Source organism: Ictidomys tridecemlineatus, chromosome 6 (assembly GCF_052094955.1).
Source record: "Ictidomys tridecemlineatus isolate mIctTri1 chromosome 6, mIctTri1.hap1, whole genome shotgun sequence".
NCBI lineage: Eukaryota > Metazoa > Chordata > Mammalia > Rodentia > Sciuridae > Ictidomys > Ictidomys tridecemlineatus.
The window spans coordinates 1,038,326-1,052,382 of record NC_135482.1 but is presented as its reverse complement, the minus strand read 5'-3'; the positions used below and the strand labels follow the sequence as shown (position 1 = coordinate 1,052,382).

The 14,057-nt window shown below is 53.2% G+C and overlaps 1 protein-coding gene across 10 annotated transcripts in view; it reads right to left on the bottom strand.

Moving 5' to 3' along the window:
- Positions 1-14,057, bottom strand: part of Brd1 (bromodomain containing 1) — a 69,580-nt gene that overhangs the window by 15,016 nt on the left and 40,507 nt on the right. For 6 of the 10 annotated variants that reach the window (XM_078052493.1, XM_078052497.1, XM_078052496.1 and 3 more), the window contains 5 exons: positions 9,049-9,184; positions 8,396-8,523; positions 7,292-7,401; positions 6,954-7,108; positions 4,462-5,924 (listed from right to left, as the gene is read on the bottom strand). In XM_078052493.1, the coding sequence (XP_077908619.1) occupies positions 5,741-5,924; positions 6,954-7,108; positions 7,292-7,401; positions 8,396-8,523; positions 9,049-9,184 (713 nt within the window). In that variant the 3' untranslated portion in view covers positions 4,462-5,740. Of the gene's footprint in view, positions 1-4,461; positions 5,925-6,953; positions 7,109-7,291; positions 7,402-8,395; positions 8,524-9,048; positions 9,185-9,876; positions 13,488-14,057 lie in introns of those variants that run through there. The other 4 variants (XM_078052498.1, XM_078052499.1, XM_078052495.1 and 1 more) reach the window with 3 other exon arrangements.

The following is a 14,057-nucleotide window of genomic DNA, read 5'->3' as shown; positions in this document are numbered from 1 at the left end:
AGTTATTCTGTCTATCTACAATTAAAAAATAAATATTTTTTAAAAAAGAATGAAAAATGAGATTTCACTACAAACGTCAACAGAAATAAAAAGCTTTTGTAAGAGAACACTGTGAAATCTGTAATCCCAGCAACTCTGGAGGCTCAAGCAGGAGGATCGAGTTCAGAGCCAACCTCACAATTTAGGAAGACCCTTTCTCAAGATAAAATATAAAAAGGACTGGGGATGAAACTCAGTAATAAAGTGCCTCTGGTTCAATCCCCAGCATCCAAAAAAAAAAAGAGAGAGAGAGAGAGAGAGAGAGAGAGAGAAGACTAGGAACAACTGTATACCAATGGATGAGACCGTCTAGATGAAAAGGACAAACCGTCACCAACAAAACTGACTCAAGAAGTGGAAAGGACACACAGACCTATAGCAAGTAAAGAGACTGACAGTGATTTTAAAATCCCCAGCCAGAAAAGACCCAGCTCCACAACCAAACACTTGAATGAGAATGACAGTGACCCCTCAAAACTTCCCAAAATAATGGAAAATACACTTCCCAATCCATCGTATGACGCCAAGCCAGATAAAGACATCACAAGGAACACGCCTGCCAGACCCTCAAGGACAGACCCAAGTACCCCCAACAAGACCCCAGCACACAGAATTCAGCAGTCTACAAGAAGGAGTTGTGCCCATGACCAAAAAACATTTATGCAAGGTTGCCTTAGCTCCAAAACTGAATTGATGTAACACACCACCATAATAAAGGACAAAACCACGTGACTGCCTCAATAAATACAGAAAAAAGGAAAATGTCAAGAAATTGAAATCTCATGTAAGTTTCAGGTGATGGAAAATCAGCCTACTCTGGAACTCACCCGGGAATCCTCGCAACATGATGGAACCAGGTCTGGAGAGGAGGAACACGAACCCGGCCACTCGAGTCACATGTGGAGTCACACATGGAAACACCTGACAACACCCAGATAAAGGTGGGCACAGGGAACCAGACAAAGTGGCCTGAGCAGGTGTAGGCCCCCTGCAGTGTTGGACCCCACAGGCAAGCCTCCTGTGAAGGAGAAGTCTGCTCCCCCAGGGACCAATACCACTGAAGGGCAACCCTCGACACCCTTACCACTCCAGGGAGCCCCTGGCCAAGGTCACCAGCCACTCTTATTTCCTGCCTCTTCTGTTCCCCCAGCAACATCTGTCACCTGCCCTCTGCCCATCTTCATTCCATATCCCCACATTGTGCTAATGTCCAGCCTGTCCACTCCAGCCATTTCACCATACTCCCCCAGGCCCCCAGGATTCCTCCATACCCTCACCCAGAGGACTCTCCCTGGGCCATCACCCTTTCTCAGGCTACACCTGCCCATGTCTTCCCCATGCGGCACCCGTTAACTCCCCCAACGAGGGACCATGCCTGCACCCCAGGAAGCACACCCTTAAACCCAGAAAGGAAACCCAAACCAGGCCAGAGCTGTAGATGGCCTTTGTCCTGGCCACCTTTGCCTCCCCTTTTGCAGTGCTCCAGCACCCTGCACCTCAGAGCTCCTGCTCAAATGGTTAAAGCCTACCTCCAGGGGCTATGCAGTCCCCTCCCAGGACCTGTCTACCTGTGCACAGTGCAGTGGGCATACCTGGGCCGGGAGCCAGGTGCCTACTGTGTGGCACAGTGGGCTGTAAGTGGGGTGGGGGTGTCAGCCACGATCCATAGCCCCACAGATCTGCCAGTGTCCCCACCTGCCCCCCCCCAGGGGCACTCCACCCAAGGAAGCTCAGCTCTAACAGCCCCATCAAGTTCTCAACCATCCTCACAAAGGCAGTAAAGCCCCCAAACTGCCCAAGTACGGGTCAGGGAGAAGGCTGAAGCACCTGCCATGTATAAACTGCAGTAAATCTGCCATATCTCCAAAATGCTGGCTTGTAACAGGCTGCAACCAGCAGATCCCACACCAATTCATGTACAAAACAGTGTTCACCCTGAGCACAGGAGAACTCCTAACACTGCCGAGGACACTCCTGCCTACAGGAACCTTGGAAAAAGACAACGTGGAGAAGGTCACTATTCCAGAGCAGTGCAGGAAGATGGGTACAGCAGCTGGTCTCTGGGCGCAGCCCCCAAGCCAGCCACCACAGCCGCAGGACACAGTGCACAGATGCAGACGCTGGCGTCTGCTCACTGAGATGCATTCTCACCAGTTGCTCAATACCCTCAGTGGGTTAGAAATTAAAATATTGAAGTATGGACTTTTTAATGAACATTATTGATTCATAAAACCATCCACTTAAGAGGCCAGAAATCAGCTCCTTGGATTGATGCAAAATCCACCATTGGCTTTTCCTGCTGAGCTGCAGGCCAGCTAGGAAGAGCCCAGCCCCACAGCCAGGCAGGGGTGGATATGACATGAGCCAGGAACATCACTGGGCTCAGTGTTTATGGTGCAAGAAAATGCCTGAGGGGGACGCCAGGCAGGGGACCACCCCCAGCCACAACTTCTGAGCCCCACACCTGGTTCCTCAGTTAGAGAGAGAAGAGATGCTCATTCCCACTCAGTGCTGCCCATTCAGGGCCAGGAGCTAATACAGGTATCCACCCCAACAACTATACCCTGGGGGGTGCATCCCGGGAAGCCAGTGCCCCGTGGGGCTCCTGGCCTTCCGGATCTGTTTCCACCTCTGAGCATCTGCAAAGAGAATGCCCCCATGAGCCCAAGAGCTGAGACCAGAGAAAGCTGCTCAAATATCTGGAAGTTTCCCTGGCCATGGTGCTTGATGCCAGGGGGTCAGGGTCAGGAGGGACCTCGAGGCGTCCAGAAGCTCAGGGGCAGGCCCCACCCTTCCTCAGCTGGGAGGAGGGAGGAGGATGGGCAGGGTTAGCCTGGGGCTCTGCCACACCCACAGCTGTCCCTACATTCCCAAAGCCCACCCCATAGGGGCCACCCAGGTCCCAGAATGCCTGGCCAGGGGCACTCAGGGCAGTACTCCAGCACTGACATAAGCAGACACTGGCATCCACAAAGTCTCTAGTGGTCACTATATCCTTGCCTAGGAACTCCTACTAATAAGCCTCCTCCAGGGTGGCTCCTGTGGAGAGCGAGGCTGGCCCCCAGGGTGAAGGGACACAAGCCTGATGTGCATTAAGAGGGGGCCAGGGGTGGGGGTAGGGGTGTCTACCGAGGAACAACCAAGCAGGACAAAAGGGAGTCCTAGGTGCCCCAAGCTACTTCCACAGGAGGTCACCAGGTGGTATCAGGCCTGGGGTATCCACATGCAGTACACAGGTCCATGTTGGCCCCAGCCCCAAGAGGAGAGCCCAACTCCACCCAGGGTTGCACAGGAACCCAAGCCATGGGCCAGGTGCAGCACCCAGATAGGCTCAAACAGTACTAGCCAGGGACAGGGACAGGTGTGGGGGGTCAGAACGAGGCTCAGCGGAAAATCCCACAGAGTGGGCCTCAGAAGACTACCAGGGTCACCTCCTGAGAGCTGGTGATAGGACCCTAGCCCAGCCACCTTCAGGGAGGTGCCCACACAGGAAGGGACCTCGGGGGCCCTCTACACCCACCCCTAGGGGTTCCAGGAGGTCCCCAAGAAACACCAAACACCCTCAGCCTGAACAGCCAAGCTCCCCTTCCTGACGGGGTCCAGCATCTCAAGGTGCGAGTCAAGGACCCAGGCCTTGTCTAGCATGAGGCCAGGTGGTCAGCCCCCCACTCAAGTGCAGTGCTGACACCAGACAGCAGACAGAGCTGGACAGATGGAGTCAAGCTGGCCCCACACCACAGCGGGAGCAAGGCAGGGTTCTGGGCAACCGTGCTGGGACAGGTGGTGATGGCTGGAGAGATCAGGCAGACTCTGGAAGCCTCCTGAATAGCACCCAAGTAGGGGTTCTAAGGCATGGCTACGTAGGACCCCAGGGTCAAGGGCATTAACACAGGCCAGTATCCAGGGGACGTTAGCATACCAGAGGCACAGGGCCAACCTACCCTCCTGCTGCCCAAACACCCTGCCCCAATTCCCCTCTCCCCCACATAGGCTAACGCAGACAGATGCACCAGAGGTCAAAAGCCAACCAAAGCTTATCCCAGAAACGAGAGCCTGACTCAAGCAGATTGCTCAGCTTGACACATCAGGATCTGCGGGGGGCGGGGGCGGGGGGGGGGGAGTAGGAATCAAAGCAGGTAAACGGCAGATCCCAGCAGCACCGCCGAGCTCTGCGCTGCTCGGGTCCCTACTGACCCACAGACCCTGTGCCACCAGGATTCTTGCCCCTCTCCTCCTTCCTCTGATCCCTGAAACCAACCCCAGGCCAATATACCTCTCCAGCGTGGTCCTGGGACCACCAGCCACTCCGGCCTGGCCAGGCCTGGTGTACATCAACCTTGGCAGTCGGGGGCAGCCTGCCACAAGGGCCACAGAGTGTGCCCAAAACAAACAGGAGGCATCTGCCAAATACTAGACAAAAACTATCAAAAGGAAGACTTTTTATTTCAAGTTTCTATGGAAATATTACAAACAATGTAGACTTAAAAGAAGAACACTTAAAATTTTGTTAGTAACTATAGCTTTAAAATAAAAATATGATTAGGCAAAATAATAAATAATGCCATCCCAGGGCCATGTTTAAGATCAAGGCATGTCGTCTGCCTGGCCTGGCCCTGCTCTGCATCTGTCCACATCCCCCAGCACCCTGTCCTTCAGGCCACTCGTGTGCCTGGCCTCCTAATGATATAGGAATGAAAGGCCCACACCATCCAAATCTTGACTTTATTTTTAATATAAAAAATGCAAATTTGGAAACCCACCCTACTTCCCCCCCTAACATAATGCTTTACCTCTTAAAAATAAAAATAAAGTACTAATTCTATATACATCACATGTACCATACAAAAATGTATCCAAAGTTCTATTGCTACCAAAGTGTTCTAAATTAAAACAAGTTACAGAAAGCCCCTCATTGTAAACAAAAGATTACAAGTTACAAAATCAAAGTACACACAGGCCAGAGTCATTTATATAATCACGCAACACATTCTGCTCCCAAACCAAGTTGAATTTTTATGTGCCTGTATAAAAATGCATATCAATATACTTTTGCAAATTTATTTTTCATTATAAAGCAACTGAATACACTTTCTACAATAAATAATCCGCTGGGAGGCACGCCTGTAGGAGTCGGGGCGGACCAGAGGAGACTCAGGGCAGACAGGACGATGAGAAGGAGGGCCCCGCCCAGCGTCACGCTGGCGGGAGTGTTTTTGGTGATTTGCAAGTGATGCACACAGCATAAATTTACTCTCCATCTCTTTGCACAAAGTACCATTCAAAATAATGTCATTTTCTTTCTTAAAATACACATTTGTCATTGTAAATTTACATCCCCGTCTTATTAAATAAGTGGTACTCTGTGTAAAGAGCATGATTTACAAAATTATTAAACATTCAAAAGTCTTTTTAAAAAAAAAAAAAAAGCTACATACAGATGGAAGCAAGTGAGGCACGCGGCACCACCAGAGCGTCTTGCCCACATCGCACCCCACCCACCACGCGCCAAGACGAGATGGTTTCATAGAAAACTCCAAAACAAAACCTCCCCCCGCCCCTGGGAAAAAGAATTAAAAGAACTATGACTATGAAATCAGAATAAGTTAAGTTTTGAACAATATACAAACATATACAGCTTATGAACACTATGGACAAGGCTCACGGCTGGCGACGGCCTGGGCAGCCTTCTGCAGGAGCTGCCTCAGTCAATGTCGCTAAGGTCGCTGGCCGGCTCCCCATGCACACGGCTCAGGTGGTTCATGGCCCGGTCAAAAGCAATTCGCACAGCCTTCCGGATACTGGAGTTCCGCCCTTCCATCATCTTTAACTTGTCGATGGTCTCGTCAACACCAAGAGGAACCATCTTGGACTTAGGAAGCCACTGCCTTTTTAAAGAAAAAGTAGGGAAACTAAGACCCATATGCACATTCTGTAACCGCTAACCACCAGCCCTTGTGGACTAGGAGCCTGGCAAAGCCCAGCTGAGGCTGGCTGGTGTGGACCAGACTTCTCCAGGAGCAGAGTAGGTAACGTGCACAGTGCATCCCCACTTTCCCCATCCCTCTCTGAGAACCAGTCAGTCATCTCCTCCAAATCTCCTCCCTGAGGACAGGCATACACACATTGAACACAGGCCAGGTGAGCCCTAGAACAAGGGGATGCCCTAGGATACGGGTAGCAAGAAGCTACGACAGAGGTCCTTGGATGAGCCAGGCCACGGGAGCCTCCCTCCAGGTGTGATAAGGAACAGCAGCCAAGCAGCCCGCAGAAGCAGGTAGGCAAGGCAGAGAAGATGGCACAGGGTGCAGATGTGTGCCCCAGAGTGGCTGGCTCCCTGGAGTGGAGTGAAACATCTCCTTGTGGCCAGATAGGGAAAGCCCACACCCAACTGGATGCTCCTCTTGGTAACACAAATGGTCACGACAGTTGGTGTGGTGTGCCCCATCCTCAGAGGGGGTTCTGGATTCTGAACCATGGCACACTGTGGGTTCGAGGTGCTGTAGGCCTCAAAGCAGAGCTGGGGAATGAAAGAGCCAGATGATGCATGCAGAGAGCTCTAGGTAGAGGGGACCTGCATCTTGACAGAGTACAGAGTATGAGGCCCACTGCAGGGGCCCCTGGAACACCACTGTAGACACCAAAAGGAAAAGAAGAAACAGAGTTCAAGCTGGCCAGGACTCAAGAAGAAGAAGAGGAGGCTGTTGGTAGAGAGATCCGTGCTTGATGGTCCTCCCCACAGTCCCTGACAATACCCTTGTCAGACCCCACCATGCACACTGGAAGTGCAAGGACCCAAGGTAGCCAGCACTCTGTGGCAGTTTGGCCCCACACAGCATGGCAGGGTCCAGCGCACTGAGCAGGAAGCAATCCCCAGCCCCGTCCTGTCTTGCAGAGCCCTGGCTGCTGACACTCACCAGCTTCTCTTATTGTCAAAGAACAGAACGAGGAACAGCTTCTCATCGGACTTGGTCTGCATGTGCTCTCCAATCTTCAGCACGTCCAAGGGTGGGGCAGGGATGGTGACACCGTTGTGGTGGCCAGGCACTCGAGGCATCTTGGGGTCGATGATCTGCCAAGGGCACACTCCAGTCACTCTAAGAGCTCACATCCAGAGCTGCACGCCCGGCACACCCCCAGCAGCCACTCACACACCTGCCTCCCGCCAAGACGGCCACACACTGCCAGCAGCACAGGCCATGCACTGGGTCCCAGGCCCCAGCAGAGCAGGCCCCGCCCACAGCGCCCGACTCACCAACGCCGGGTAGGAGGGGTAGCCGCTGCACTTGGCCCACACCACTTTCAGGGGCTCCAGAACGGAGGCTGCGGCGTCAGTGGAAATCCACATGCTGTTCTGCCCCACTTCTGGGAAAGAAGGAAGCCCCAGCAGTGAGTGACCCAGGAGAGCCGCAGTGCTCCTAGGGCCCAGCACAGCCACACAGTCTAAGGGCTGCGGACTCCCAAGCAGGAGGGCAGTCAAATGAACACTATCCCCGGGTCTGAGGGAGAGAGAGCCATCCCACTGCCCCTCCTATGGAAGTCAGGGAACAACCATGTACCCCCCCAACTCCCCATACAGCCTGCCCATGGCCCACGTGCCTCCCTATGACCTGGAAAATCCCATGCCATCCACAGCTCCAAGGCCTATAACACCTATAATGCCAGGTCCCCAACACCCCACTTCCTGAGACCCTCTCTCCAAGGGCAGGCCCCTGGCTTGATACAGATGCATCTTTTAAAACTGAAACCTCAAATTCAAAATCACAATCCTGGCCACTTGCAATAAAACCACCACCTGCTCCTAGGACCCGTCCCCCACATTCCCAGAACCCACCACCTCCAAGAGCCCCCACTAGCCCCAGCCCCTCCTCATGGCAGTACACTCTCATTCATCAGCCTCTCCCAGTCCCCATGGCACCCTGCCACAGCCCACATGGCCTGATCACCAGTGGCCCCACACCAGCCTCCCTGCTGTCCCTGCCCTCCCCACTTCAGGTCTCCGCCCTGATACCCTCACAGCATGCAGCTGCCTCACTGGACACCTAGCCACCAGATCCTAAGCCCCAAGCAACAGAGGGCACTTCTGTCCTCAGGAAGTGCCAGTCAGGCCAGCCCAGCCCCCACCCACCCCACTGTGACCCATTCAGCTGCAAATGGCTAGTGAACCCAACAAACACATGCAGCTAGGATGATCTGGAGCCTTCTAGAGCCTGCCTGATGAGGTCCAGGGTAGTCCTGGGAGCCCAGCACAAGAGTCCCTCCTAAGGGAAGTGGTCTCGGCTCATGGCACAGTGGTCTCTGGGACAGTCTGCAGTCTTCACCCCTGAAACGCTCACCAGAGGCCACATACACAACTCACCAGCTGCAATCCTGGCCGCCTTGGCATAGTTCCCGTTTTCAATGCAGGATATCAGCTCACTCCTATCCTCCAGTGTGTGTCTGCGCACAAGGGCAGGCTTGCCTCGCCCGCACTTGGGTGTGCTAAAACTTGAGGAGGAAAAGCAGAGTTCAGTCCAGGACTAAGACCCAAAGCACTGAAGGCCCTACCCACTGCTTCCCCCAAACCAGGGTGCATGGTGAAGCTGCCAACCACCAGGTTAGGTTGCAAAGATGGAGCCTAACAACCCTAGGACTGGCCTGCTGGTGGGGCTGGAGGAGAATGAGCCTGTCACTGGGAGGGCTGTTCCAGCTGCCAAAGTGGCCTCCATGGGGCAGACACGCTTGCTGGGCTATGCTGACCCCATCTTGCTAAAGGCAAGATTTGGAGAGAAAAAGACAAAGTGTAACTCTAACTATAAATTCTAAAATGGTGCTAATCTTTTATGTAGTTTTATTTTCCACTTCTAATTAAGTTTTAAGAAGCAGATCGATATATCTCATGGGAACTCATCTTTACAGGGCAGAAAACACACATGGACCCCAGGCCAGCCTCTCTCAAGGGGTCTTAAGATGGGAGCTAAAGGCAGGCAAGTGCTGGGGAGACGCAAGAGTGGAGATGAGGCCAGTGCCCACCTCGAGTCACAGAGCGGGCTGTTGCTGGAAGAGATGCTAGACTCGGATGCACAGCGCCGTCGGGGTGCAGCTCTCCTCCCCAGGCCACTGCCTGGCTCCTGCTCGGTCCTGGCACCCCCAAAGCCATTGGTGAGACCTGGAACACAGGTGGGCAGGTGCCGGGTCAAGCGCTGCCAAGGCTGCTGCTCACGTCTGACTTTTCTAGGCCTTATGCTGCACTTTTTTCTTCAATATGGACTGTGTTCTCCAAGAACCCTTCTCGCCCCGTGACCTGCAGCAGTTAGCCCAGCGCTCACAGCACCAGAGACGCAGAAGCGCTCATCCAAGTGAAGTGAGCAGTAAAAGTAAGCACAAGTCAAAGTTATTCTGTGGGGGAAGAAGGCACTCTTCTTAAGGAGACTTTCTAAGAGGTCCCATGAAGGCAAAGCCAAGGGCATCTTACCATCCCTTCCCAAATGACCAGGTCACACATACTTCCATGAACTTGTGACAAAGGCCAGCCTGCCCTCCCTAAGGGGACCAACCCTAGACAAAGCCCATCAGATCCCCAAGGCAGTGGGGCTCAATCACCATCACCAAAAATGTCTAAACTTGCAGATCTGCAGGGCACAGAAAATTATTTTTTTCCTTAAAGTTTTATTTCAAAAGACAGGTATTAACATGAACCTGAAAAATGCTGGTAAAATACTTCAAAATAGGAAGTGAGGCCCCCATTCATCAAGGCTCCCCCAACACCACCAGCACCAAAGCACATGGGTGCACTGCTCAGGGAGGTGGACTCCAAGGGGTCCCAGTGTCTAGTGGCTGGACAAATACAACTTCATCATCTTAGTGAGTAAAAAGTGCTTTAATCAAGGCAGAGCTTAGCTCCTCTGCCCTTCCTCCTGAAGAAGCCACACTCTGGATCAGGAGGCTGGGAGGGGTGGCATGTCCTGGGCCGCACACCTGGCAGGGCTCCCTCTGGTGTCAGTGGGAGGAGGAGGAGGAGGAGGAGGAGTGCTTTTTCCAAAACAGAATCCCATCTTCAGGCTTATCTCATCCTTAAAACAAATCAATTGCCAATCTATTTTCAGAGTAATAACGTAAAGCATTTTTTCAGGAATCTTTTGGAGTGCGTGGCCAGACTGCAGACTTCCAACTGCACGTGCGCTTTCTTGCCTGCCTTCCCTCCGTGAAAAGGACCTGCTTCGGCTGACACAGGGCTCCGATATGCAACAAGCTTCTTCATACCCTTCAACATTTGCTCATTTGCAGTGCAGATGACACATAGGCTGAGGCAAGGTCTGGTGCCACACTCAAGTCACAGAGGTGCTGCAAGGCTGACTGATCCAGGAGCAGAGGAACACACGCCCCAACTCTGGCCAAAGTCAATATAGGTAGCCCACTCAGCAAAGACTGACAGACAGATGGGACAGACGGATCCCATGCTCAGGACCCAGGGTCTGAGAAGGGACTGAAAGCCTAGTGCCCTCTGCCATCACTGAACCAAGCTGCCACAGACTTACGGGTCTGCAAGTAAGTCTCAAGGTCTTGAAGGAGCAGGCACCAGCATAGGTGCCTCCACCCAGGAAAAAGCCCAGGACATCAGCAGGACCAGCGAGGACCACACACATGGCCCAGCAGCCAAGGCCACTCATTTAAGGTATAGGGACAAACGTCACTCCAAAGCCTGAGTGAAAACCCAATGCAGTGATTTCAGATGACAAACTGCAATCTCAAGGGACACTTGCCTCCCTGTGATGTGTACAATCCAAGACCCTCAGTTACAAAGGCCAAGTAGCACAGCCAGGCCAAATGTCAGGTCCATCAGGGACAGCTGGGGAGGACAACCTCAAACAAGGAAGGAACTGAGGGCAGAGCAGCAGCCAGCCTGACCCACACAGCTGGTGGAGGCCAGCTGGGGGAAGATGACGAATAGTGGTAGCCACTCACAGAACCAGCCTGGTGACAGCAAGCCAAGAGGAAGGGCACACAGCCCAGAGGCACTTGAGTGCTCCCAGGAATGATGGCATCAGTCCAACCCACACCAAGGAGCCTGGCTGGGACCCCAAAGTGACCCAGGAAGCAAAAGATGAAAACACAGAGGAAGGTCCGTGATTCTGAGAAAAAAGAGAATGTTCAAATGTCTTCCACTTAGTTCTCCAGAGCACTCCACGTACAGGCTGAAAAGCTGTGTACACCCGGAGCTTTCCACTTCACAAGGTCTCCGCAGTAAGTGCCTCAGAAGGGGCAGACACCTGCTGGGAGCTAGGCACATGGCATAAAGCAGAGCTCGAGGCCACGTGACCAGGAGGGTGTCATGCAGACACAGCTAGGGACAGCCAAGACAGGCCAAGGGCCCAGGACGAGATGTCACTCCAGGTCTCGCAGGTAGGACTTGCCAGTTGGCCCAGCAGACGTTGCACACAGTCAGCCAGAGTGGGTGCTGCTCGATACTCCAGGAAAAAGCAAAGCTGAAGCAGGGCTGGGACACCTGCATAGCCAGACTACACCCTGCAGGGCTTTCAGAGAGGTCCTGGACATGCCCTAGGAGGCAGTATAGCTCAGGGATCCTGGGCCAGCCTCAGAAAGGCCTTGCAGCCACAGCCTGGAGGCCACAGGACTATGACGCAATAGCCAGGCACAGACCCTTCCTGCCTCTACTTCCATCATGGCCCCTGGACTGGCCTCCTGTGCTGATCCCTCCCACCAGCTGCAGGCTCAGGACAAGACATTCTCATGGCACTGAGACCACTGAGCTCACCAGGACCCCTTCCCCTAAACTCTGCAAAGAACTAAACAACACCCAGTCTAGGATGAGCACCCGGCCCACAGGGCATCTGCAAACAGCAGGAGATCACAGAACACCAAGCTTCTAAATCATGTATACAGTGGTAACTTTCAGCCATTGAAAAGGCTGATGTTATGATAAAGAACAAGTGAAAAAATTAAAGGGGCGTACTTTGAAGGGGTTACTGCGCCAAGCCCCAAGCACTCACCTGTAAGCACAATGGAGCCTGCCAAGACCAGCCCCAGGACTGCCCTGCTCTAGAGCAGACCATGAACCAGTACAGATGCCATTAAGCCCAGGTAGTCCCAGCCACGCAAACAGCTAAAGAATCCCTGGTAGCTCCCTTGTACCCAGGACTTTTTGTAGCACACCTGGGGCTGTTGGGGTGATCCCAAAGGACTTCCTGAGTCGGTCAGGACTCCCTTTTCCAAGCAGCTCACACACATGGCAGGCAGGGAAAAGCCCCCAGGTGGTTCCCGGGGAGATCAAGGTGTCCCCACCCACTTGGATGCCAAAAACCCTCTGGCTGCACTAGATGAGAACACCAGGGCCTGGTAAGCTGGGCAGGCCAGCTCTCTGCCCTGCACCTTCAGCCCTATGGTCTCAGATACACCTGAGAATAGAGACACCATGTGTGCTCAGCCTGTGTGAGCAGGACACAAGCCTCACCCCTGCTGTGGCCAACAAGCCACCACCGTGTTTCCTTCCTGGACTCATGTAACACGACATGAAGTGGGCACTGAGCCAAGGCCCAGCGTCTTGTAGTCCACATCCTCCAGGCATGTCAAGCCTCTGCCCTGCTCCAGGCCAGGGGGCCAGAGCACCGCAGGCCAGTGGAAGGTGCCACATTTCCTGCTGGCACATTTTCAGTTCCTGCCTGCCCAATGGACTGCACTTTTGGTGCCCTTTCCCGCCTTTCAACCAAAGTATAGCAAACAAAGACGACTCCAGCCACTGCCTGCTTTTGCAGAGATGTGCTTCATGCAGAACAGCTAGGGACAGCCAAGACAGGCCAAGAGCCCAGGACGAGATGTCACTCCAGGTCCCGCAGGTAGGACTTGCCAGTTGGCCCAGCAGACGTTGCACACAGTCAGCCAGAGTGGGTGCTGCTCGATACTCCAGGAAAAAGCAAAGGAAAGAGAAGCAAAGGGAAAGGGGAAATCAGGTAGAGAACCAAGAGATGAAAGATGCTAACAACTGAGGGAGAAAAATGGTGTCTAGGCCCCATCTTCAGAGGTCATCAGAGGCCAGGTCTGGGCATGCTCAGGATGGAGCTCAGACTGTCCAATTATGTTGTCCATGCTATGACAGTTTTCTGCCGCAGAACAAGGCTCTCCTCGCCTCCTTCACAACTATCCAAACGGGGAGGCCCAAGGTGCTGGAAAGTCCCACCAGCTGAAGTGGGATGCCGGGGCACCAGCGCCACTCCCCCTGCCGGGCTGACTTAGAGATGGGTGGGCTGGCCACAGCAGAGTTCTCCAAGGGCTGCTGTCTGTGTTTTTGATTAGAGGATGGATGAACGGATGATTCCAATATGATCCGCAAGAATTACGTGCAAGGCAAGGAGCAGCGATGGCTCTGTGTCCCACTCCAGTCCAAGTCGAAGTAAGAGAAAGGGATTAGGATCCAAAGAGGGAGCTACCCAGCATATTAGCAGTTAAATGAGAACCTGGAAAACAGCGAAAAAGCCATTTAGTGGGACTGGAAGTGCAGAGACAGCTCAGCCCCCTCCCTGTGCAGGAGGCAGCTCACTGGCTCGCCCCCCACTCATGACTGTCTCCAGCAGGAGACTCCAGCACTCGCCCTGGACGGAAGGTCTAGTGTTGGAAACAAGTGAGCAGTCACAGAGGAAGAAAGTAATCGGACAGGGCCAGCTCCGAAGGTGTGACACCTAGGAAAGTAAGAGTCACGGGCCCTGAGCCAACATAAGGCCTAATGCACCACAGGCCTATCCCATAGCCACAAGCCAGGGTGGCACAATGACAGATGGATGAGCAGTCTCAGAACCAACAAGTCTTTCCTTGATCTAACTTGGAATCCTGCAATGCACTGGAGAATACCAGAGAGTTTCCTATAAGTTCAAAGCACAAAAGTGAATCTGGGAAAAATCAGGACTTCTGAATACTTCAAGGCCTCGGACTACAACTCCAGCTAGAAATTCAGGTGCACAGAGAGCACCAGACAGTTCAGAAGGAAACACAGCTAGTACAAAGGCAGGACTGGCTCACTCAGCCTGCAC